We start from the raw sequence: 27100 nt of genomic DNA on the forward strand, positions 1-27100 counted from the left end.
GAATATCATTTCTTGTTGTCATGTGCAGATAAAGTAAGAAAATTATTTGGAGGGGGGAGGTGAAGAGTCTAAAATTCAATGATCCATTTCCAATGAAAAATTCAAACCATGGTTCACCTGAGAAATTTTGCAGGTAGAGGATGATCATTATCAAGCTTTACTTTCCCGTGATTAGGCTGATCTCCTCTTGCTGACTAATAGGCAATTGGTTATGCTCTCTGTGTTTTGCGGGTGATACCATTACAGTGTCTGCTCTGATATGACTGACAGGGTACCTTACACAAGCTCTTACTGCCATCTGCAGGTGCCTTGTATTACTTCGACATTTTAGAAAACATGTCTATACATGGATGTTTTTCATAAAATTCGAATCTCTTTTCACAGATAATGCATCATTTACAAATGTCTTCCCTAACTGCTAATCTTGCAGTCTGAATATCTGGGTGCACTGTTATTGTTCAGCTCAGCATGTCACTTATAAAACTGCAGCAACAATTTCTCTGTACTTCTTATAATAATTGTCCCAACTTAAAAAAAGACTCAGCTTGGGATATTTATCGACTTCCCTTTCTTCCTGCTCTTCTGAGGTAAGGTTCTAAGCAGCAGTTCTTCACTAGTCAGCTTAGACTGAGAGCTGCCAAACAATTTGGCTGTATTGGGCATTTATTAATGAGCCAAATTGTACGCTAAACCACAATACATACACATTTTCTTTTAACAGAAGCCACTGAATAGCAATCAGGAGTTGGAACACCATTCAGATTTTCCTTCTGATGAGACCAATTATAATGTTTAATGCCAACTGGCTAAACTCAACAACTCAGCAAACTAGGAATCACGTGTAGACTTTGGGGGGAAAGGTAATACCAGAGTTCTAATCATAATTGCTCAGGGATGGCAGTAAGTTGACAAGAAACAGGAGGATAAGTCATCTTAATTTTGATGCACATAAAATCTTTAAACAGCTACTCAAAAGACTATATTTTCATAATGTTAGCTTGAATTTTGACTGGAAAATCCTATTAGTTTGGATTTGCAAGACTAAAAGGTATGTTTTCCCTTATTTTTTTCACTGCACATTAATATACTCCAATTTACTGCGTGGTTCCTTCTAATTAATTATTCTGTCACAAAAGCACATTTACAATCACCTTTTCAAATGTGTGCTTATATTTATATCTCATTTTGACATATTTGTAATGTTTCATTGAATTAACTGTAGGGATCTACAGGCAATATTAAAATTACATTAAAGTGAAAATTAAAGTTAGTAAAAATACAAAGCAGATCAGGCATCTGTGATGGAGAGACAAACAGAGTTAACATTTCAGGTCAATATCCTTTCATCTAAACTGGTAAGAGAGGTAGGCAAAAGTGTGGACTGCAGATATTGAAAACCAGAGTTTAGATCAGAGTTTTGCTGGAAAAAACACAGCAGGTCAGGCAGCATCGAGGAGCAGGAAAATCGACGTTTCGGGCAAAAGTCCTTCATCAGGAATAGAGATTAAATGGCAAAACAGACGACAATGATGGTACAAGTAAAGAAACAAAAGATAGTTCTAAACGAGGTAAATGGCAGCCAACAGCCGCTGCCTGGAAAAGTGAGGGCAGAGATTATTGTTTGAAATTGTCAACCTCAGTGTTCAGTTCAGAAGGCGACAAAATACCTTAAAAAAAAAGATGTTATTCCTTGACCTTGCATTAAGCTTTCTCGAGTCAATGTCAGAAACTGAGAACAGAGTTTCTGAGCAGGAATGAAGCAGGGAAATGAAAGTATAGGCAACCCACTTGCAAAACTGAATGGCGGTGTGCTGCAAAACAGAGACCCAAACTGCAGTGCAGAAGAGACTGCATCATAAGTAGCAAATACAATATACAACATTGCAAGAAGCACAAGTTTCGCCTGGAAGGAGTGTTTATGGCTCTGGATGGGCAGAAGAGAAGGGGCGTTATCTCATTATTATATTGGAAAGTGATGTAGTTACGTTTGCATATACCAGAGCAAATAATAAGGGATCTGGCCACTTGTATTGACCTCAAAGAATGGGATGGAAAAATTTATCTAGTAACATTTTATTATGTAAATTCACTGTACAATAGTGATGGCAATAATCTATTCATTTATCAATATAGCTGTTTTCCTAAGGCTATATATAGGGTGGCCATTAAATGAGTCATGGAGATAGTACAAATCAGCTTTCAATTTTAAAATTAGTCCTTAGCCATCATGTCTCTATATTTGTAAGAATTATATTAAAAAGTGTTTAAGCAACACAAAGTGATGCAATTTTACAGTTCCCATAGTATTTTGTAGACACCATCTCAAATGCTTTATTCCTGATGAAGGGCTTTTGCCCGAAACGTCGATTTTGAAGCTCCTTGGATGCTGCCTGAACTGCTGTGCTCTTCCAGCACCACTAATCCAGAAAATGATAAAATGTAAGCCAATTCAGCAAAACATGATTCTTAGATGATCATCAACCACATTTCAAACTGCAATTCAGAAACCTAAAAATATTATCAGCAAATGATTCCAGCTCTGCAAATATTTTATTCCTTTGCTCTCAGTTTTACTTGAGAGCCAGTTTCTTCAATTCACACTATTGATATTCTGGTCATTAATCTGTCAATATTTTGCAGTTAATGACAAAAGTAGAATGTATCCCGTGCTCTCATACAGAGGATACTGACAGTAAGCATTCAAGAAAGTACAATCAAAATGACTCACTTATGTTCTTTTGTTGCAGTTGAGAAAGGAAATTTGGATTTAATTCAGTTTCTAATGAATGAAGTGATGAAGGCTCAGAAATGGCTAGGAGAAGAGAAATGCCACAGACATCGGTTGCATGAGAAAGTTCGAAGCTTAGAAGACCAAAACCAGCAATTGAAAACTGAGCTCAAGGGTTTGAAGGCAGCTGAGGCTAACTTGAGAAGAATTAAGATGGACTGGACTCATCACCATGATGAAATGATTCGGCTGAAAGAGGAGAATTATCAGATATTAATGCGGTATACAAATACACTGCAGGAGAAAGAAATGTCTGTGACACGGAGCAGAGAGTTATATCAACAGGTATTGCTTTATTGTTCAATCATAAATTTCTACCTTCATATCCAAATCAGGTAATGTTCAGATATGATCCTAGACATTTGACCTGAGATGGTGATCTGGGATGGCAGGGCTGGGGAAGCTGTCAATTTATTTTCTTGACACTGTAGGCCAGTCATGCATAATGTAGGAAGCCAGGTACCAAATCTAGTCTGCCAGACATTCTGAAGCACTAATTTGGCCTGCTTTGCTACATTAATAAGCCTTATTACCAGCTTCAGGCAGATAGTTTCGGGTGCTGCTTCCTAGTATACAGAAAATCTATGTTAGTGAGATTGGTTCATGAATAATTGCAAGTCAGCATGTGAATATAGAGAGAATGTAAGAAGAGAGAGGCAGAGAATTAAGGCAAGAGAAATAATATTACGAATGGAAGAAGAGTTGCAATTTATTGGTATTCCATATGTTCAAGATGGCAGTATTGGCTATGAGAGAAATTAATGCCACCTCCCCCCCCCCACCTTGCCCCCTCCAACTTGCATTTTGGAGATTTTGCAAATATTGTGACAGCATTTTCTGAAATGAAAGATAAGTGCTCTACCCGTCATGACATTATACAAAGGAAAACTCAAAGATGTTGAAATTAGTTTGCTAACGCACAACCAATCACAATATTTAGAATTCACTGCAAACAATTCTGGCAGACACAGCACTGGAGTAACATTCAGTAGAAACTTGGTTCAATGCTCCATAAAGACATGTAAAAAGAATTGTTTAGTTTATTCATAATTTATGTCAGAAATAAATGACTATTATATTCTTTATCATTTAAAATGAATTCTCGGAGTCTTTCAAAGACAAAGGCGTAGAGGCTTAAGTCCATGTTAAACTTTAAAGAAAAGTAATTCTTCTCTCTAATCTCTTGGTGAAATACATTATAAGGTGTTGTTAGAATAATTGAAGAGATTTTTGGAGAAATTTCATTTGACTTGAAATATATTAAATTATATAACACTGTTATCTATCCAGATCATGTGTACAATGTTGATAGGCTATTGTGTAATGGTGTAAATAATTAGGTACAAACAAGGAGGTGTGCAGCAAAAGAACTGTATGGACATGATGATCTTCCCTCCCCCAAGATGTAATAAACATTAATAAAAGGTTGTAGGTCATGAATTAGCCTCATCCCTCAATGTCACATTTCTGTTGTCATATGATTCGTCAATGGCACTAAAATCAATTGATACAAATAAGGTGAAATATTGCAATTGCGGACAAATACGTAGTAAAAACTCCTTCATTTCTGCTTGCATATTTCTTAACACAGCAGTAAGGACAGATGTTGCATTTTGTGGAATTCTTGCTCATTTGGAATATTGATACTTTGCTAAATGTGACTTTGAAACTAGTAGTAGTTCTGTCAATGCAAATGGTTCAATGATTTGTCCTTGTAGTTCGTCGTTGCTGTTATGTTGTAATGGTCAATTGAGATACGTTAAAATTGAATTTTAACAGTCAAAGTTGATTCTTATTTCTACAACCTACTTAAAATGTTGTAATAAACTTACATTGTCAAAGCTATGTTGACTGCATCTCTACCCACTGACTTATTGAATTACTGGACCCCAAACTGGGCCCTAAACAGTCACAGACTGTGGGCCATCTATGAACAAAATCTAAAGGCAAACTGAATGAATCTCTACTAATCATTAAGTAATGGTTAATTTTAAATTAGAAAACAATAAGCTACAGTTAAATGTTCAGAACTGTTTCACCTTCAGGATTTAAGAACCCAAATTTCATCTGTTAACAGTAAAAGCTAGATTGGAGCTAGATATTTTAGAAATTGTTGATTTATCACTTCTTTCTCATACTTTAAAAAAATTGTTCCTTAACATTCATGGTAAAGTTTCTTACAATTCAAAGATAATTATGAAAATTACCTATATTCTGTTTCAGATATACAGAAGTATTTGGTAAATCAGACTGTCCTAACAAAACTCTTTGTTCTCTGTTGAAATAATCTCCATTAAATTTCTTGTCCAAGTCATGTACTATATTGCTATATTCTCATTGCTAAATCAGTGTGTTTGAACGATATTGTCAAACACAAAAAGTGTTACTGAATAGATAATCTCTTCAAATGTTCATATCATATCTCAAAAACAATTTCATGGTGATCATTTTTGACTTTATTTAAAGGTGGATGATCTTAGGATGGAGAATAAAAAACTAAAACTAGAATTTGACGTTGAGCGAAGAATGTCCTCCAAGCTGCGTGAAGCATTCAAGCCGAAAGATGATGAACTTTTAAACTTAAAAGGAGAAATTGATAAATTGAGGTTAAGAATTCAAGAGTTGCAAGTGAACCCAGTGAGTATGGAGTAGTGTGTATATGTAATTATCATGATCTTTCCCTCAAGCTATCCTTCTCAATTTAAACTTTGCTAACTTTCAGATTACCTCACTGTTGCCATCACCTTTTGCACAGTACTGTTAATTTTTTATTTTTCTGCAAATCAGAATATAAAACTTTGATTTTTGATAATCAAGAGCTCAGGTAATTAATAATTATAATACACAAGGGACCCAAAAACGATTATATAAAAAAAAGAACAATTAATCTTTACAAAGTATCTTATATGATCTCAGAATATTCCAATACACAACCCAGTCATTAAAGTACTTTTGAGGTGTAGTTACTGTTGTAATGCAGTGTTTATTGTTGCAAAGTCCATTTAGTTGATGTTATTCAAGAAGCTTAGAAGGAATAATGCAATGTAAGAAATGTTTGTCAGGAAAAAGCTTTCAATGAGAACTTTCTGACTTTTTATTTAAAAGTTATGAAGATGTTCAATAATTATTTTTTAAACAGGTGACAATGGACATGTTGGAGCAAGAACGTGTAGAAGCTCAAGAAGACAAGCAGGATCTGATGAAAGAGATGAATTCACTGCGATTGGAGCTCGATCAGGCTGAACATTTGAGGAATGAAGTGAGAGTAACCTAAGGTTACAGCCTGTCGAAAGTTATGAAAGAGACATTGCAAAACTAGAAACCGCAGGGAGAAACAGTCACTTCTAACATTTAATCATTAATATTTGCCTATCGGATATTTGGACACAATATTTTCTGAGGAGTCCGCCAGATTTCTTGAGGGCTAATTTTCTTTTGTTTCTCAGGGGCTCCTTTCTCATTCTCACTGATACATTAATTACATGATGCAGCCTGTGAATGGAGGGATGGTTCCTCACCATTTCCTTCTACCCTATTTACAGGAGCGACCTTTCTCTGATTGATCGCCTCCCTGTATGAGAATGTAGGTAGACAATTCAGAGGTTTTCAAGAGCGGGTTTTCCACCACTCACATGGAGTCTGACCCTTATTGTCTTCAAATGATAGAAATTTATATCTTGAAATCAGAAACAAAAGCCATAGATTTTAATTTTAACCCACCCTCTCCCTGTAAGCATCAAGATCAGACTTAGTCCAGTTCCTAGCATGTGGCATAATCAGTTAAGCCCAGTGACACCACACATTCACTGTCTGTGAAGTTGCCCAAGTTTCCGATTTTAGGCTACCCTTTAAACTTCAAGGACATGGCCCGATCAAATTATCTGGGCTGCAACATAATTTTATCATCTGGATAATGGGAACCTAATGGAAATCATCCCTCCTATTATACCATGGTATTGGGGCCAATTGGTCAGAGGAGTCCACGGTAAGTTTGTTTATAAAAAATTAGTTTTCTTTACAACCCATGTGGTCAGAAGGAATAGCAGCACTTCTCATAGGCTTCCCTGGTCCAGACCTTGCCTATTCTTGTTTCTGCAAACTTTGAGACAGTGAGGATTGCAGATGTTGGAGATCAGGGTCAAAAAATGTGGTGCTGATAAAGCAAAGCCGGTCAGGCAGCATCCGAGCAGGAGAGTCGCCTCTCCTGCTCCTCAGATGCTGTCTGACCAGCTGTGCTTTTCCAGCACCACACTTTTTGACCTCCAGCAAACTTTGGCTGTCAAAGCCCTTGCTCATTCCTCACTTTCTCTCAAGGCCCAATCCACTGATGTCTTCAGATTCCCAACCCAATTTCCACACTCATCTGCCAACTCTGACATCAGCAAATGGCAACAGGATTATTAACTGATTAGAAATCCCATTTCAGTTCAGAAGCAAAGATATTGATCAATGGCAAAAAATCAAAATGCATTTTGGGAACTGGTTAGTCCATGTCAATAGTAAATTTGCCACAACAGATTGCATGTAAATGATGCCATTGACAATGAATCAATATCACAGTTCTGTAAGCTTTCACTGTGCATACTTAATTGCTGTATTCTATTGAGCTTAATATAAAACTAATCCATCTAAATTTTAGCAATCTGATATCTAAATTTCATTAGATTGTGATTCTTTTAGATGAACCTTTGTCTTTCTCTTCATTTTGGACTGAGGTTCCCATGAGTTAAAAATATTTCAAACTGTTTTACTTTCTTCTATACTGCAAGTACCTGGATGAAAAGGAAAATATGCTGATGGAATGTGCTACTCTGAAGATTGACTGCGATATGTACAAAGATAAAATTACTTCACTCCAGACACAAGTTTTAGAGCTACAAAAAGAACGTGATGAGGTAAATAAATTATAACTCTCCTCCTCACTGAAGGTGGTAATTTCTGCAGGAGTACTGACATTAACATCTTTTCAATGTCTCAGCCAAATAGTCAAAGCTCAGCAAAGGATGTATCAGCAAATTATTCACTTAATTAAATTAATTAGTAACCCTTTAAGGGCAGCTATCCATCTATTTAAGGGCATGGATCACTGTACCGGGCTTCTTATAGTAATTATGTTTTCATATGTTTCAAGCGCGTTGAGTACATATTATTGCCATATGAAAGAGAATTCTATTTGTTTAAAGAAGGACCTGTTTAACTAATTAGGCTAATGACACTTATATATTTAGATATTCACAACTGGAACAAGTAATAATAGGAAAGATGACGATGGTATGAATGGTGTTTCGATTCAAGTGTTTGAATATGCAACATTAGCAAATGTGGTACATGCAATTAATATACATATTGATAGAAATTGTTGGAGTAGGTAACACAAAGGACTGACATAAATAATGTTACAACTCTATATATTTAGGAATTAACATCTTTAAAACATTATTAATGTTGTTATTATTACAATGGTACTGCTTGAGCTGGTGTATGAAACAGGTATCATTTATACAGTCAATTTTGCCAGAAGAATCTCAGCGCTCCACTTGAGAAGAATCCAGAAACTGGAAACCAAGATTGATCAAACATTTCCAATTGAAAGCCCTTCAAAACAATTTATTTCTATTCCCCTAGATTGGGCTTGCTTGCATAAACATAAAATAATCTGTTTCTTGTATGGAAATAATATCCTGTTGATATTATTGTTATAATGTTGATGTGATGCTAACTAAAGCTTTTTAAATTTGGGCATATTATTAAAAGTAGAAGTGCATACAGGTTACAATGTGGGACTGAAACATTTGACTTCTGCATCCTAACACATAGTCCAATCGCACTTACCCAACTAGTTCCAATATCCAGATACATAATTTTTGAGGATATCTTTTCATTTTTTTTTAGATTAGATTACTTACAGTGTGGAAACAGGCCCTTCGGCCCAACAAGTCCACACCGACCCGCCGAAGCGCAACCCACCCAGACCCATTCCCCTACATTTGCCCCTTCATCTAACACTACAGGCAATTTAGCATGGCCAATTCACCTAACCTGCACATTTTTGGACTGTGGGAGGAAACCGGAGCACCCGGAGGGAACCCACACAGACACAGGGAGAACGTGCAAACTCCACACAATCGGTCGCCTGAGGTGGGAATCGAATCCGGGTCTCTGGCGCTGAGGGGCAGCAGTGCTAACCACTGTTTCACGTTGGATTATGAATATGAAATAATGTCCTTACTGTTATTTGTATGCCTGATAGCCAGAAGCATAATCAGAAGTATGCCTGATAGCCAGAAACATCAAGGAGAAAGTGAGGTCTGCAGATGCTGGAGATCAAAGTTGAAACTTTATTGCTGGAACAGCACAGCAGGTCAGGCAGCATCCAAGGAACAGGAGATTCGACGTTTCGGGCACAGTGAAGAAGGGCCTGAGCCCGAAACGTCGAATCTCCTGTTCCCTGGATGCTGCCTGACCTGCTGTGCTGTTCCAGCAATAAAGTTTCAACTCAAGCCAGAAACATCAAAAAGGTTTGTTATTGGAGCCAGACAGTGCACATATGAGTATTATCTTAATGCTCAATTATTGGAGAGGAATTTGGGAGACAGAATTTATGATTACTTGGAACACCATAGCTTGATTAAAAATAGTCAGCATGGCTTTGTGACTATTTCACAAACCTTGTTGCCTTGTTTAAGGATGTGAGGAAACACTTTGATGAAAGTAGAGCCGTGAATGAGATTTTAGCAAGGCATTTGATAAGGCTCCCCACGGTAGGCTCATTCAGAAAGTAAGGAGGCATGGGAAATAGGAAATCTGGCTATCTGGTTACAGAATTGACAGGCCCATAGAAGACAGAGGATGGTAGTGGATGGTAAGTACTCAGCCTGAAGACTGGTGATGATAGTGTTCTGGGACCTCTGCTCTTTGTGATTTTTAGAAATGACTTGGATAAGGAAATGGAATGGTGGGTTAGTAAATTTGCCAATGACACGAGGTTTGGTGGAGTGGTGGATAGTGTAGAGGGCTGTTGTAGGTTGTACTGGGGCATTGACAGGATGCAGAGCTGGGCTGAAATATGGCAGATGGAGTTCAACTTGGAAAAGTGTGAAGTGATTTATTTTGGAAGGTCAAATTTGAATGCAGAATTTAGTGTTAAAGGCAGGATTCTTGGCAGTGTGGAGGAACAGAGGGATGTTGGGGTCTATGTCCATAGATCCTTCAAAGTTGCCACCCAAGTTAATAGAGTTGTTAAGAAAGTGTACAGTGTGTTGGCTTTCATCAGTAGGGGGATTGAGTTTAAGAGCCACAAAGTTATGTTGAAGCTCTATACAGCCCTGGTTAGACCACACATGGAATATTGTGTTCAGTTCTGATCACCTCATTATAGGAAAGAAATGGAAGCTTTAGAGAGGGTGCAGAGGAGATTTACCAGGATGCTGGCTGGACTGGAGGGCATGTCTTATGAAGTAAGGTTGAGGAAGCTAGGACTTTTCTCCTTGGGATGAAGAAGGATGAGAGGTGAATTGATAGATGTTGAAAGGCATAGGTAGAGTGGACAGTCAGAAACTTCTTCCCAGGACAGAAATAGCTATCACAAGGAGGCATCATTTTAAGGTGATTGGCGGAAGTTTTAGCTGAGATGTCAGAGGTAGGTTCTTTACCCAGAGAGTGATGGGTGCGTGGAATGCACTACCAGCACTGGTAGTACAGTCAATTCCATTTGGGACATTTAAGCAACTCTTGGATCGGCACATGGAAGATAGTACAAGGGTATGTCAGTTAGTTTGACCTTGGAGTAGGATAAAAGGTTGGCACAAAATCGAGGGCTGATGGGCCCGTACTGTGCTGTACTATTCTACATTCTATGTTCTTTGTTCTATAGTAATCAGTTTAGTGTAAATACTTTTGTAACTATACAGCTCCTTGACCTGCATAAGTTTTGAAGCAGCCACAAACAACTCTTGTAATATCAGGCTAATCATGAGGGCAACGTGCAGTAAAGACCTTTTCTTAATTTTGCACAGGCATATTCGGCCAGGGATGAAGCGCAATTGCAAATCAGCAAAATGATCATGGACAAAGATCTATGTCGTCGCCAAGTTATTGAACTACAGGACACGTATCGTGAGTTGAATAAGGAATTGCTGCAGTTAAGGTCAAACAAGAACAAACAGGAGGTAGGACCTTTCTTTCAGTTGCTACTAAAAACATAGGCTGAGACTTTTAGGTCGACAGAGACCAAATATGATCTCCAAAGATGATTTTCCAAAAATACAGTCTAATTTTTCTGACTTGTGTTCCCTAGTGATGTAAAATTTCTTAGGTGCTAAGGGTTGGAAAAAAGGGTTAGAGACCCAGGGAACATTCCCTTTCATTTTGCCCAGGGAATCCCAGGAATTCAAGAGGGTACAGAGCCTGACCTGGAGTTGCAGTAGGTGGAGCCATTTAAGTAGTGACAGTTTGTGTTGCACTTTCTGGTTTGCCATTTCAACATAATGGTGTTGTGGCCTATGCATGAGTCCTTATCCATAGACACTCTAGTGACACTATACCAGGCTAGTACTTCCTTTGCTTTTCAAGATTGATATTGATCAGTAGCCTTAAGGGCCTGCTTATGCTTACTTACTCCTAACAGCTGGAGGTATATTAAACAGAGGATAATGCTTGCCAAAGCCTCAGCTATGTGGCTGAAGACTCTGGGAATCAAATCTTAATGAACCATAAACAAAAGAAATGCTGCATAAACATTCAACAATTCAGTCAATTTCTGTGGAAGGAATAGGCCATCTAAAGTTTCAAGTATGGTCTCTTTGTTAACACTACGTCAATGGCACCTCCACCCATGAAACATTAGCATGTCTGTGTCCCTATTGCTTCAGAAAAACTTACTGAATTTACTCACCATTTTACTTTCACCATGTGACATTACTGGGAACAATGTGATTTGTTGCAAATAGAGTAAGAGTTACAGATGATTTCATATTTATAGAGAAGGGGGAAGGGCATGGAGTGGACAGCCAGTGGAGAAGCCAGATATTACTTAGAACTACATAGAAGTTACAGGACAGAAACAGACTATTTGATTGAACCAGTTTGTGTGATGCTATTTATTCTCCACGAGTATTAGTTTCTGCCCTCTAATAGTCATGTAGTCATACTGCATGGAAGAAGACCCATTGGTCCAATCAGTCCATGCCAACATAATCCCAAACTAAACTGGACCACCTGCTTCCTCCTGGCCTATGTACCTCCAAATCTTTCCTATTCATGTATCTATCCAAATATTTAAACATTGTACTTGGACCCAAATCCACCACTTCCTCACGAAGTTCATTCCACACACAAACCACCCTCTGTGTAAAAAAATTGAATCTCATGTCTTTTCTAAATCTCTCTCCCCTCGCCTTAAAAATGTGCCCCCTAGTCTTGAAATCCCCCATCCTCGGGAAAAGACAAATACCATTAACTCTGTCTGTACATCTCATTATTTTATAAACGTCTATCAAATTGTCTCTCAACCTCCTATGCTCCAATGAAGTCTCGCCCTATCCAGCCTTCCTTTATAACACAAATCTTCCATACCTGGCAATATTCTGAACCCTCTCCAGTTAGATAATATCCTTTTTATAACTGGGTGACTAGAACCGGACACAGTATTTCAGAAGAGGCCTCACTAATGTCCTGTATAACCTCAACATGACTTCCTAACTCCTGTACTCAAAGATGAAAAAAAAGATAAGTTTATATAGCAAAATTCACAATATGTCCGAAAGTGTAGTATAGTTAACAATAATTTTAAAGTGTACTGACTATTGTGATATAGGAAAAATGGCAACCAATCTGCACAAATAAAGCCATGAAGTAAATTTTTGGAACAGTTGTGTCTTGGTGTTGTTTGAGGAATTAATTATGACACTGAAAGAACCCTCTTGTTCTTAGAATAGTGTTGTTGGGATAGTTTACTTCCACACAAGTGAGCAGATGAGGTTTTCAGTTTAAAACCTCATCCAAGTGATGACACCTTTAGCAGTACTCCCCTGGCACCACATTAATCTTTTCTGGAGAATGATTTGAACACATAACCTGCTGACACAATTGAGTGCTACCACTGAGCCAAAACATCTCTTATATGACCATCTACAAATATCTCACAACATGTTGTTCTCCAATTTAACTTCATGCTGCTGAGCTTTGTTTACAATTTAGACCTTCCTCTTCTCAGAGGCTGTGAAAATGAAATCACTCATTCAGAGTTGTATAGCTAGCAATGAGCAACAATGAGCAGGTGATAGCCTAGTGGCATTATGTCTCCAGCATGTGCAGTCCTCAGTTTCTCCTTGTTAATCCAGTGACACAGGTAATGTTCTAGGGACCACAGTTCAAATCCTGCCATGGTAGAATTTAAATCCAATAAAAATCTGGAATTAATGGTCCAATGGCAACTGTAGAACTATTGTCAATTGTTGGCAAAAGCCCATCTGATTCACTAATGACCTTTAGTAAAGGAAACTACCATCCTTAATGGTCTGGCCTACATGTGAAGTCCAGACCCTCAGCATTGTTGCTGCCCCTTGGACAATTAGGAGTGGACATTTAATGCTGGCCTGGCTATCCCTACAATCCTGTGAATGAATAAAACTGGACACTGAGAAGGATTGCACTAGAGGAGGTACAGAGGAGATTCACCAGGATGTTGCATGGTTTGGAACATTTTTATCTATGAAGAGAGGCTGGATAAGCTCAGGTTGCTTTCTTCCGAGCAGAGAAGGCTCGGTGAGGGATCTGATTGAGGTGCATAAGATTATGAAGAGCATGGACAGGGTGAATATAAAGCAGTTGTTTGCCTTTATAAAAATAGGGCATAAATCTAAAGTGAAGGCAGGAGGTTTAGAGGGGACTTGAGGAAGATGTTTTTCACTCAGAATGTAGGGGAATCTGGAATGCACTGTCTGAGAGGGTGATTGAAGCAGGCAACCTCCCAACTTTGAAGAAATATATGAACGTGCACTTGAAATGTCATAACATTCAAGGCTATGGGCCAAGTGTTGGAAAGTGTGATTAATGTAGCTAGAGCAATGCAGACTCAATTGGCCAAAGAGTCTTTCCATGCTGGGTGACTCTGTCTATGAAAATATTGCTGGGTGTAACCAGGCACCTAAAGCATAATCTTTAATATACCAATGATAGGCTCAGTTATCACTATGATGGATGAATAAACTTCATTTTAATCAATGGCATTTTGATGAAACTTGTGGTTTTAGTGATGGTTACTATTTACTATTCACTTGAAAAATCCAAATAATATGAAGAACACAAGATAAAATTCACTTTTGTTTCTTCTTCCTTTAATCCTTGACAGAAAGCAATAAATAAAAAAACTCCACCACGTGAAAAACCCAAACTGAAGCGTCTTCAAGCAGTGAATCTCAGGACCATCAGCTATGACAGTGATGACAGCAGTTGTAGCAGTCAATGTGACGTATGTCTAAGCAAACTTTTAATACACTTAGAATAACTGTTCAAAGAGAGAGAGAGAGAGAGCATTGTGCTGCTGAAGTTCTGTAGTCTCTCCTGGAAATTATTCACATTTGCAATTAAAGTAAGTTAGACTGACATTAAAATTTAAAAAGGATTTGGATTTAAACTTCCATTTAACATAATAATGGAATAATACATATAATGCATTGCACAGTAACAGATCAAACAGCCTAACTAGCCTATACCTGTGTTTATGCATCATAAGAACATCCTTTCCCCACCCCTCAAAACACACCCTTCTATTTCTTTCTCCATTAAGTAATCTTCTGGTGCCCAGACCTTTCCCCGTAATGAACATTATAGAAATTGTCATATTTCTGAAATTGCTTTGTTTGGTGAGTCATCTATCACAAAATGTTAATGCCTTCATGAAGCTTCTTAAAATATTGTTGCTTGCAGATGGACAGTAGTTTTACATTTGGCTCTAGTGTAAATTTTAATTCAGATATAATTATAAGTAGTCATACAGAGAGATATGCTCACAAATATGTGAACATGTATATAAATACATAGATACATCTTGTGACATGTCACTGAGTCACATAGATATTGAAGGGTTAAGATTCAACTCTGTTCCCTTGATGAGTTAGTTGAACTCAACCCAGACAAGTTCTGGAGATTTGCAACTGACTCTAATGTCCTTGAGTTAAGAAGATGAAAAATCAGGTTGGGTTGCTGCTCTTGTTTTCCATCAGATGTCTTGGATCTGTGAGCATCAGGTACTGACATAGTGTACGGATGTTTTTACTACTACAGAATAGAACAGACAAAATGGAATAGCTGGTCATTTTCTGTTCTTCAAATATTTATCTTCGTTTCTTCCAAATCTTTTTTAATAATTTCCAACCTGATGCAGAATGAAACTTGTGACTTGTTCCTAGTTTATTTTCTTTTGCACAATTTAAAATCAAAATCTTTGTTTGAAGTACTGTCAGAGTCTGTGAGGGAGAGTGCTACTTGGAAGTTATGTGAAACTGCCATGGCTCATAGGAATAGGTCATTCAGTCCTGTACCATTGTATCTCAACCTAATTTTCTGAGCTTTGATCTATATCCCTTAATAACTCTTTCTCTCTCTTTCTCTGTCTCATTAGATACCATGTTCTAAGAGTATATTACTGACCATGGATATCTATGTGTTGACCCATGGTATTACTTGAAAAATTACTGCAGTGGTTTGTCAATGCTTGACTCTGGCTGACTGGAGACTCTCCAACTCTTATTATCTGTCATAAGTATATCGGAAGGTTTTCAGGTTGATTACCAACCTGATTGGCTACAGAATCTTTTATCTTAGCCTGCTGGACAAACTTTCCTCATTCCTGAAGAAGGGCTAATGCCCGAAACGTCGATTCTCCTGTTCCCTAGATGCTGCCTGACCTGCTGCGCTTCTCCAGCAACACATTTCCATCTCTGATCTCCAGCATCTGCAGACCTCATTTTCTCTACAGAATGAATACATCATTCTTGGCCATGACATTCCAATGGGGACTTAAACTCAGAGCTTCTAGCTCAGGGACACTACCACAGCACCACAGTACCTCCAAATAATAACCCTACCAGTCAAAAATCCATTGAATTTAGTCGTGAAAGTTTCAAATGATTCAACATTTTTTTGAAGAAAGATTTCTAGATTTCTACGACAGCATCTTTGATGTGGCAAAAGTGGCCCCAGATTACACAGTGAAATTTCTTCACTAATTTTAAGATTTTGTCTGTTCACTCTAGATTCCCAATATTTTATCATGAGTCTTTTACATAATTGTTTTTCATTACATTTCTGAAACACCATATTGTTTCATTTACAGCTTCCTATGCATCTAAAGAAAGCCAAAAGCTGTGAATCAATGAGCAGACTGAATTCTTCCTTTGCTGAGCCACCCAGCAGGGAATCTCTTTACAGACGCCAAACTGAAAATACTGGAGAAGAATCATTCAGGTGAGGGAAATAGCATACATACTTATTTGATGATAGCAACTTGCATAAAACATCATTAGCATTATACTTTAAGAAACTTTCTTTCTGTGAGTCTAGACTCACCACTAAGGCAAGAGGATTAGCAGGTGATATGTATTTATTTGTTCTAAGCATATGGGCCTTACTTGTCAGGTTGGAATATATTGCCCAACTGACTACTCTGAGAAGGTGGTGTTGGGCTTTCTTCCTGAGATGCAATTGGAGGAACCACACCTTATCTTCCGCCTGGACAGCCCCACAGCCCAGAGGACTTAACATTGAGTTCTCCAATTTCAAATAACCTTTGCACCCATCCCAGAGCTCCCTTTCCAGCCCTGCCTCCTCCCTTCTATTCCACCTACCTATCATTTCTTTCAGCTACCAACTGGATTCATCTCTCCCATTGACAAAGCAGGTCATACCCACTATTCTGTCCACTTATCACTACCTCACCACTCCTCCCCGCTCCGCCCCCACCTCCCCCTCCCCTTTCTTTATCTGTAACTCTCCCACCCCCACATCCAGTACTGAATAAGGGTTAATACTCGAAACATTGACTTCGCTACTTCCTAATGCTACCTGGCTTGCTGTGTTCTTCCAACCTCCTGTTCGTCTATGCCAGTTAGCTAGACTCAGCAAGGCACTAAACTGGGTAAAAATGGAAGTTTCATTCCCTAAAGGACATTACTGATGGACATTAGTGGACCAGTTGAAGTTTTATGTCAATCCCACAACTGTATGGTTCTTACTAGAGAGGATTGAATTGAGGGTACCATCTTAAACCACAGTCTCCCTCTATCAGCAAAGGATATAGCCAGCCAGGGTTTTTAATATCTCAATCTTATCCAGGAGAGCTATCAGGATTAGCCAATAGTTTACCAGCGCCCAGTACTGACGTTCAAATATGAAGAATGTGACCATTTGGGTAACAGGAATCACCATGGAACATTAATCATAAAAAGAATCAATGCAGAGAAAAGACAAAACTCTGGGAGAAGACTTCTGCGGTTGGATAACTTTAATCTTTTGTTTGTGTTTTCACAGCAACAGACATTCTATTGATGATGATGTTTTCACATCAGTAGACGATTGCACTGACACAGGCAGTTCTAATGAAAATATTCCTGATGTCGGTGAGTTTTCATTTTCTCATTCATGATCTGGGTATATAACAAAATATGATGGAAATCTCACCAGCCTGGTAGTAAGGAATTTTTTAATACCAAAAGAACTGTGGATGCTGGAAATCAGAAACAAAAACCGAAACTGCTGGAAAATCTCAACATCAATGAAGAGAAATCAAGAGTTAACATTTTGGGTCCAATGACCCTTCTTCGGAACTGGTGGTAGCTAGGAAAAGGTTGGTTTTTATACAGAAGACAATGGAGGTGGGGGGAGAGGTTTAGGAGTAAACGATAGGTGAAGATAGAGCCCAAAGGGAAAGATGAACAGTTGAACAGACAAAGAAGTGGATAACAATCAGCCTAGAAGAATGAATAGCTATAATGGGGACTATTAGTGACTAACAATGGGTTGTGTGTCATAGCAGACTATGTGATAAAAGGGTCTGTTGTGTCAGATCTGGGGTAAGGATATGGGAGAGCTCAAGCCATAAAGTTGTTGAACTCGTCATTGAGTCCAGAAAGCTGTAGAATTCCCAAGTGCAAAATGAGATGCTGTTCGTCCAGCTTTGCTATAGCACTTCAGCAAGCTAGAGACAGAGGTGTTGGCCAGGGACCAAAGTAGTGGGCTGAAGTAGCAGGCAACTGGAAGCTCAGGTTCTTTTTTTGCGAATAGAACATAGCTGTTCTGCGAAGCAGTCACCCAATCTACCTTTCCTTGACTGATGTTTTCAAGAGATCCAAACATATGATCTAGTTAAATAACACTTAACATTTAAACATTAAATGTTTCCTACATTTTCCTAAACTGTTGACAGTTTTATGGTTAGTGGGTGAAACCAGAAAATAAAGTATGTTTATGAGACAGTCTTACTTCTTTTCAATTGTTCCTTAATCATTTTTTCCTTTCTTTGTTCTGCAATTATTGTGCTACAGGTAAGATTACTTTCCACCCTGCTGTGCTTCCTGTATGAACGGTAGCTATGAGTAATAGCTACCAGTTTGCTTTTCCCTGTTCTGTCAGGGAGTTCATCATAATTCTCCAGTCTTGGAGGAACAGCTATATTACTTTCTCAATGGATAGAATTGGAATTAGATTTTATTGTCATGTGTACTCAAGTAAAGGAGTACATGAGTCCAGTGAAAAGTGCACAATACAAAATCACCATTCTCTGGCACCATCTTAGTTACAAAACCAGAATTTTAAAAAAACAACTGAAAAAGAGCCAGAAGGTAAGAAAATGTTCAGATCTTAAAGTTTAAAGTCTTCTCTCCATAAAGGTGCTTAGAAAGTTTAGCGACCAATGCAGGCACCTGGGCCCATCCACACCCTGCAGTCTAGGCCTTGCAGTCTAGGAGCCACATTCTTGTTACTGCTGACGATGTCACCGCACCTCCGATCAACAGCAGACCTTTGCCGCCACTGCCTCCAAATGCTGGGAGGAGCCATCTTATTGTTGCTGCTCCATCCAATTGCCAGGACGGCCAGGGGGCTGCTACCATTACATGAAAGGCCTGCTCCCACTGCCTCCTCTGATCTCCTAGAAGAGCCTTAGAGGCTGCTGCCTCTGATCCCATTACCACCTCTGACGGTCGAGTGGCTGCTGCCATTCCATGCACAATCCACTCTCGCTGATGTCGTCAAATTGCTGAAAAAGGCATTAAAGAAAAGAAATGAAAGGAAAAAGAAAAAAAGGGAAAAGAGCAAAAGTTAAAAGAAGAAAAGAAAATTTAAAAACAGGAAGCAATTGGGAGTGGATGAGCCCTGGGCTCAGTCCTGCTACTCCGCCACCATTTTGAATTTATATCCGGGAGCTTTACATTCTGTAATCTAAAGTCTCAAAACTTGCAGCCACATTGTCTTGCCTATATACCTTCACCAATCTGACATCTTTCTGAATAGCTTGTTTGTGACCACAGGCCATGTAGGTCAGTGCCTGGCTTCCTGGTAGCAATCATGATTCATTCAGCCTGTATCGGTTTTCTGTGATGTTTTATTTCAAACAAATTGCCAGGTCAAAAGCTGACTACATATTGGCAAGGGATATCTCTTCAGTTGTAGTTCATGTTCTTATCAGGAACCAAGCATATCTAAAGTGCTTGCCAATCAGAAATGCTGCTGAGCAAGCCCATTATTTGGACCACTAAGGAGATATTTGCAGAATAGCCCTTACAATTGGCCAAATTTGTGGTTGTTATCATGAGGTCCTGTCTTTACTCTCATCAGAGATTACTTTAGTCCCATACGTAATATAGAGGCAGTTCTAAGATCTTCATCAACATAAACAGAACTATCATCATTGAATTGTTTTCCTTCATTCCAACCTAGTGGATTTTGTCCCAAACAGGACCTGACGAAGGAGCAGTATCTGAAAGTTAGTACTTCCAAATAAACCTGTTGGACTATAACTTGGTGTTGTGTAATTTTTAACTTTGTCCACTCTAGTCCAACACCAGCACCTCCACATCATGGTTAGCAACATCAAAGTCAGAACAAAATAAAGTCCAACAGCTCAATGTCATCCGTATTTAATACTGAACAGAAATTATTTTTTAAAATATGCATGTGCAATCTTTTAGTGCTTTTACTCTGTGTTCATTTATTTATATAGTGGTTTATTGGAGGAACTCCCTAATGCATATAACTTTAAAGGTGGGAAACATCTGTGAGCACTTCAGGGGGCTGTGGTGGGAGGGAGGGGGTGTTATCTTCTAACTACAGCATCTCATTGTGGTTTGGGACAATCTGCCTCAGATCGCTGTGGGGCACCAACATGGGTGCTGAGGATGAGTGGCAAAAGATCAAACCTGTTGTTGCAGGTGCCTGCCCCTTGGACACCTTTCTCAGTCATGTCATCAGCACTCTATGGCTCTGTGGGAGAATAGTTGTAGTGATGTGATGTGATAGTTTAGAACTCATTGTCAATATTGGCTTGGAGGCCTAGGTGACAGCTCTCTGATCCTTAAGTACACTGCCATGAAACCCATCAGCAGAGGATCCATTGTTGTGTTTATGAAGCTGATCACTTACTCTATGTTGGCCAGAATGTTCTTCAAGCTTTGCACGAAACCCATGAAGCCAAACTTTCTTTATAAAATTATTACTTGCAGGCTACTTAGTGTATCTAGCACTTTTAATGTATGCCAGTTTGCCTTCTTCAGAGCTTGGCTCATTCAATTCTGTATCTATTTTCTACAGTGGCACTGTGCTGTCTGATTTTCCTTCCTTTCATCTGCAAAACTTGTGACAAAAAAATTCAAATAATGAAGATTTAGCTTCTCTGGTGTCAGTCTCTGAAGTGGTTCCTGTTAAGTCAGCTGAAATGACTCTGCACATTCAAGAAAGCTGGTTTCTGTTCCTTCAGTGTGACAGGGAAGCCAACATATCTTGTTTATTTCCCATTCATAAGGTGTGAGCATTACTGCCCATGTTAGGAGTTGCCAACTCCCAATTGCCCTTGAGGAGTTGGGGGTGAACTGTTTTCTTGAACTGCTGCTGTCCATTTGGTGTACGAAGACCCAGAATGTTGTTAGGAAGGATGTTTTGACTCTGTGACAGTGATATTTCCAAGTCAGGATGGTTTGTGTCTTGGTGAGGAAACAGCAGCTGCTGCTCTTGTCCTTGTTGGTAGTAGAGATTGCAGCTTTGGAAGGTGCTGGCTAAGAAGCCTCAGTGATTTGCCATAATGCTTTCTGTAAGTGGTTTAAACAGCTGCTATTTTTTGCATCGGTGGTGAAGGAAATTGTTGCGTACCAATCATTTGGGTTGCTCTGTCCTCAAAAAAATTGTGCCTCAAATGAAAGGGAGAAATGAAACTTAAGTTTTACTGTGAAGAGAAAGCAGCAATCAATGAATGGATGATGAAGCAGAAATAGTTTGCTGAGGATTGTGCAGCATGAGATAGGAGCAAGAAGGGTAAAAGTAACATTACACAACATCTTCTTCAACACTGCCACTCGTTTTAGCCGTGATTCTGCCCCTCCCTGAGATGGCCTATATGTCCACAGGAAATTGACCTGCAGCCTCAGCCTCCTATTACATGTAATTGAAGATTTTCTTCTACAAGAAAAACAGGATTGCCCTATCATGACATTCTTGTGTGTGTCGTGATCAAATAGTTTGCATGTGGTCCATAAGAGAAAGTTTAGGTTGCATTCACGATGTAAGTAAGAAATGCAGAATGAGTGAGTCGGAGGAGAAAGAGATGGATTGAAATGTCATGTAATGATTTTGAGAGAGTGAAGGTTAACAGGGAGTGGTACACCTTGTGAGTACTGAGGCTGAATGTGGTGGATATGGGCAAACAATATGCAGATGAGAATTAAGATAGCTAAGCTCATGTCATTAAGGTCATCTGCAATCTCTTCCCACTGGAATGAAAGGACCAGCTGCATGTACCACATACTGTTCCACCAGCAAACCATCCCTACCCATCCCACCTCTATGATTGTTTTAGAGCACAACCGAATTTTCAGGCACTTGTCTCGAATGATTTCAGGATACTTACTTCCTATATTAGCTATATTTCTATACTGTGATTTAATGGTGCCTCCTGCTATTAATCCTGATCTGCATTCCTTCAAAAATAATGTTCCAAATTTAGCTTAGCATTTTTTGTTAGTAAATCATCTACTTTTCCTTAAAAGGTCTTATTTGGTGCAGCACTTTCCTGTTATCTTTATTCATTGCTGCACATAATATTTGGCCATGCTCATTTTTGAGTCTACCATTGCTTCCAAGTCTCTTTCAGCTAGTTCAGCAATGACTATTAAATAGGTTGTACATTCTTCATCACTGAATTTAATCTGTCATTATTCTATCTCTGAATTTTCTCCTGAAACGTTTGTAGTCCCTTGAATCCCTCAACAAACATAACTGTTGCCTCCACCCTTCCTGCTACCACATAACAAGTTAGACTGCTCCTCAAGTTGATTCATTATAATATAAAATACATAGGCATGTTTGAGAGTTATGAAAAAAACAAAGCATTAAATAAATACAAAGTATTCCTTAATATAAAACAAAGAACTGTAGATGCTGGAGATCTGGAAAAAAAACATGTATTTGCTGGCAAAACTCAACAGGTCTGGCAATATCTGTGGAAAGAAAACAGAGTTAACATTTCAAATCTGGTGACTGCATCAGAACAAACTATTCCTTTCTTTGGATTATCTATGAATTTTACCAAATTCTAATTTATTCCTGAATTACTTTAAATATTTTAGGCAAGGCAAGGACCCTAATAGCAGCACAGTACATCTTAAAAACCTGTTATGTTCCTAATCAGTCAACTTCTAATGCATATCAGCTTTTGCTGTGGATAACTACTGACTTAAGCTATGCATCAGCTTTTTGAGTGGAAACTTATAAAGATCATGTGAGGAACGATGAGCACAAACCCACATCCTTTCATGTTGCACTGCATCTCTGCACTATCACCTACTACATCACTACTTGGTGCAGATATAACATTTTCAGATAATGTGTGTAATAGGTAGGAGTGCAATGACACTTAAATTTCAGAGAGATTGTCTGGCCATGTTTTGCAACACTTGAGCTGATAATTCAAATGAATAACAGCTAATATTGATGATATCAGTGCAGAAATGTACCTTCAAAATCAATCCTATGAGCCAGTTATTTGCTGAAAGTTGCAAAGAAAGCTTGCACCATATTGTGGGTGTACATACTTTGCTACAATTCAACTTACAAATAAAGGTATCACATTTAAATTGGTAAAGGAATGTATTTCTTTTAAGTTTGCATTTGACTTATTTGGTCAGTGAAAATGGACTAAGAATGTAAGTGCAATGGAGCATTAATTATCAGCACAAATCAAATCTAAATTGTGTCAAATTCATTTCAGTACCATTCAAAAAGTCTGAACCATCACCTGAAAGCTTATTGTCTATGACTGGAGCCACCACACCACCTGAACAAGACTGGTAAACAATACATTTTATTTTATTTAAGTAAAATCAAAGTAGTAGTTTTTCAAATGTTTTCTTCCATATTGCTGAGGAGAAATAAAAGAAAGATTTTGCTTTAAATAGAGTAATAGCAGTAAACAATGAAGTCTAGGCTGCATCATCACTACATTCCCCCTTTCATTCTTTGCATAAAATATGTTAACACTTAATCTCAGCTTTTTAACAAATGTGTTAAGATGGACCATATATTTTTGCGTAATGGACTTGTCTAAAGATTGTACATTATAATCATATAATCCTCTGAGTAGGCCCAGGGTTCTAGTATGATCCATCTTTTCATCCTCTAGGTATAGGGCATATATGTTGAATCTATGGTAACTTCATAGCAATAAGTGTTCTCTTATAATGCCATATAACGGTGAGATCAGATTACTGACAGTTTGGTTGAATTAGTAGTATTCTTATCCTTAAGGGTGTGACCACACAATTTCGCCTTCAACATGAAGGATAACAGACAACACAGTCTCCAGATTTGCTATATTTTTAAAGTTTTGTTCATTTACATTAGTTGACTTTGCAAATTATACCATTCTTTATAGATGATATTTTCACTATTACATTTGGCTCCTCCAAAACAAAGTTCTATTTAAGAGCATTGCTGCTAATTAGTTGGAGGAGGCATACAATCAAAGGGAAAGGCTATCAACAAAACATCTACAAAGGATACCTGGGTCAAGCATATTAATCAATTTTGACAGAAATAATCCAAGTGTTCCATTGTTGACCCTATCTAATTTCATAAAGACCTCACATTTCTGGAAGTGATACTAGTTTCCTTAAAAGAGGCCTTACCTTCATGTGTGAAAGTGAAAATGTCTGACAACAGTACTGTTTGTATGCTCCTGATACTTTTTGTGTTTTATTTGATCTTCCAATATGTGAAATAAAATGAAAATGAAAATAATTTCTCAATAGAGTGAATTCTAATTCCCAAATTCTGTTTTTTTGCTGTAGGCCATTTCTACGAGGACCTCCTCATATGAAGTTAATGAGCAAAATATCTTCATATAAATTCAATGGAGATGGAATTCTGGATCAAATTGAAATAATTGGTGGGAATTCAACTGGAATATTCATTCACAAAATCAAACCTGGATCTCCAGCAATAGCCTGTGGCCTTGAGCCAGGATTTCAGATCATGATGGTAACGTTACAGGCACGCTTGTCACTGAAACTAAAATAAAACTCACTTTCAATAGGACCAATACTTAATTCATTCACTTTTTGAAAGAGTAACTCTGCCTATCTATTTTTGTATTTCTAGCTAGCCCTTTGATATAGTATAAGTTTTTCTCCTTACTGATCTTTTGACTATTCTTTGCTACATTCAATATTGTATCCAATCTATCCAAGCCTGCCATCCATCTGTGTTTTTCTTTTAATTTGATACTATCTCTAACTTCTTTATTTAACCACAGATGGTAAGTCCTCCCCTTGGAATTTTTGTTTCTCATTGGAACTATTGTATGTCAAGTGCTGTATGCTATGCCTTGGAGATACGTGGAAATTACACAAGTATCTATATCGAAACATTTGAACATTTATTGAACATTTATTCAATACTTTAAAATGTTTGCTTTCATGCTTACTGCTTTCTGTTGAGTGTGATTTTTAATGGGGTACAGGGAATTTGGTAAGTAAGGGCAATTCTTCTCACTTTCTAAGAACCTAATTTTATCTATATTTCACATATAACATTTATTGAACTTTACTATTTCAATTCTAATGAAGTCACTTGTGGTAGTGATGAACAGGCCCCCTGACAGTTAGAGTATAAAGAAAAAAATAAAGGGAGCTTGTTAGAAAGGCATGATGGAAGTCATGGAGGATTTTAATTGAAAAATCAGATGGACGAAAAGCCCAGGTGAGGAGCTCATAGAATGTTTTCAGGATAGTTTGTTAGAACAACACTTTCAGGAAACAACCAGATGGCAGGCTATTCTAGATCTGGTTTTGTGCAATGAGATAGGGATTAATTAATTACCTTATAGTGAAGGTGCATTTAGGTAGCAGTGATCACAAAAGGGTTAAATTTCCATAGTTTGAGAGAGAGAGAGAAAGAGGGTGCAAGATTAATATTTTAAATTAAAATAAGAACAATTATGACAGCATGATCATAACTAGCTAAAGTGAACTGTCAAATTTGGTTACGGGACTGGTAAACAGAGATACTGTGGCAAATATTTATGAGGATGCTTTAAAATACAGAGTAGTTCCAACGAGAAACAAAAATTCCAAGGGGAGGACTTACCATCTGTGGTTAACTAAAGAAGTTAGAGATAGTATCAAATTAAAAGAAAAACACAAAGATGGATGGCAAGCTTGGATAGATTGGATACAATATTGAATACAGCAAAGTATAGTCAATAGATCAGTAAGGAGAAAAAACTTATACTACATCAAAAGGCTAGCTAGAAATACAAAAATAGATAGGCAGAGTTACTCTTTCAAAAAAAGTGAATGAAAAAAAGTATTGGTCCTATTGCAAATGAGTCTGAGAAATTAATAGTGGAAAATAATGAGATGGTAGATGATTTGAACAGTGGGACTGGGGTGTGTTCAGTTGCATGGATAATTAGGGAAAAAACTAAAAGGAGATGGGCTCAGCAGAGATTATTGAAGTTTCCAAAACAAGTAATAGGACCGAGTATGGAAACTAACTTCAGGCACAGCAGATAAGGGGAAGGCAGTCAAGACAGGACTTAACGGCATTGTACTTAAATGCAAGCAGTATATGAAAAAAGGTAAATGAGCTTGTAGCGCAGATTGAAATTGGCAGGTAAGATGTTGTAGGTACCAGTTATGTGGCTGCAAGGGGATCAGAACTGGGAACTAAATATCCAAGGGTACATGTTCTATTGGAAAGGACAAGCATTGAGGCTGGGGGTGTGGGCAGCTTTGTTTGTAAAATATGAAACTAAATCAATAGCAAGAAATGATATAGAGATAGAAGAAACTGTGTAGGTAGAGTTGAGGAAAGGCTCAGAGAAAAGTGCCCTGGTGGGAGTTGTGTACAGCCTTCCTAGCATTAATCAGGATGTGTGGAAGAAAACAAATCAGGTTATAAAAAAGATACGTATGAAAGATATTAAAATAATCATGGTGGACTGTGAAAATCAGTTTGGTAGTTGATCTCAAGGAAAGGAACTTGTGGAATGTATATGAGATCGTTTTTTTGCTGTAGCTTATGGTGCAGCCCATGAGGGAACAGGAATTCTGGATGTGTGATGTGTAATGAGACAGACTTGATTAGGAAACTTAAGGTGAAGGAATCCCCAGGGAGGCAGTGACCATAATATGATAGAATTCACCCTGGAGTTTGAGAGGGAGAAGCTGGAATCAGATGAAACAGTATTACAATTGAATAAAGATAACTACCCTGTACAAGACATAAGGGAGGAGCTTGGCAGAGTCGACTAGTAGAGAAGGCTAGCAGGAAAGATGGTAGAGCAGCAATGACAGAAGTTTCTGGGGTTAATTGAGGACGTACAGCAGATATTCATGTTAAGGAAGATGAAACATATTAAGGGGAGGATGAGCTGAAAATGTGTTGCTGGAAAAGTGCAGCAGGTCAGGCAGCATCCAAGGAACAGGAGAATCAACGTTTCGGGCATAAGCCCTTCTTCAGGAATGAGGAAAGTGTGTCCAGCAGGCTAAGATAAAAGGTAGGGAGGAGGGACTTGGGGGAGGGGCGTTGGAAATGCGATAGGTGGAA

At 38.2% G+C, this 27100-nt stretch overlaps 2 protein-coding genes across 8 annotated transcripts in view; one reads left to right on the plus strand and one right to left on the minus strand.

Moving 5' to 3' along the window:
- card14 (caspase recruitment domain family, member 14) overlaps positions 1-27100 on the plus strand; it is a 98702-nt gene that overhangs the window by 45350 nt on the left and 26252 nt on the right. For all 7 annotated transcript variants that reach the window (XM_043714814.1, XM_043714813.1, XM_043714809.1 and 4 more), the window contains 10 exons: positions 2748-3073; positions 5255-5425; positions 5928-6047; positions 7558-7683; positions 10804-10956; positions 14139-14258; positions 16125-16255; positions 17318-17406; positions 23262-23340; positions 24340-24529. In XM_043714814.1, coding sequence (XP_043570749.1) covers positions 2748-3073; positions 5255-5425; positions 5928-6047; positions 7558-7683; positions 10804-10956; positions 14139-14258; positions 16125-16255; positions 17318-17406; positions 23262-23340; positions 24340-24529 — 1505 coding nt within the window. The remainder of the gene's footprint in view (positions 1-2747; positions 3074-5254; positions 5426-5927; positions 6048-7557; positions 7684-10803; positions 10957-14138; positions 14259-16124; positions 16256-17317; positions 17407-23261; positions 23341-24339; positions 24530-27100) is intronic.
- Positions 17622-27100, minus strand: part of anapc11 (APC11 anaphase promoting complex subunit 11 homolog (yeast)) — a 48630-nt gene continuing 39151 nt past the window's right edge. The window contains exon 5 of the mRNA XM_043714818.1: positions 17622-19043. Coding sequence (XP_043570753.1) covers positions 18972-19043 — 72 coding nt within the window. The 3' untranslated portion in view covers positions 17622-18971. The remainder of the gene's footprint in view (positions 19044-27100) is intronic.

The sequence above is a fragment of the Chiloscyllium plagiosum genome, chromosome 24 (assembly GCF_004010195.1).
Source record: "Chiloscyllium plagiosum isolate BGI_BamShark_2017 chromosome 24, ASM401019v2, whole genome shotgun sequence".
NCBI lineage: Eukaryota > Metazoa > Chordata > Chondrichthyes > Orectolobiformes > Hemiscylliidae > Chiloscyllium > Chiloscyllium plagiosum.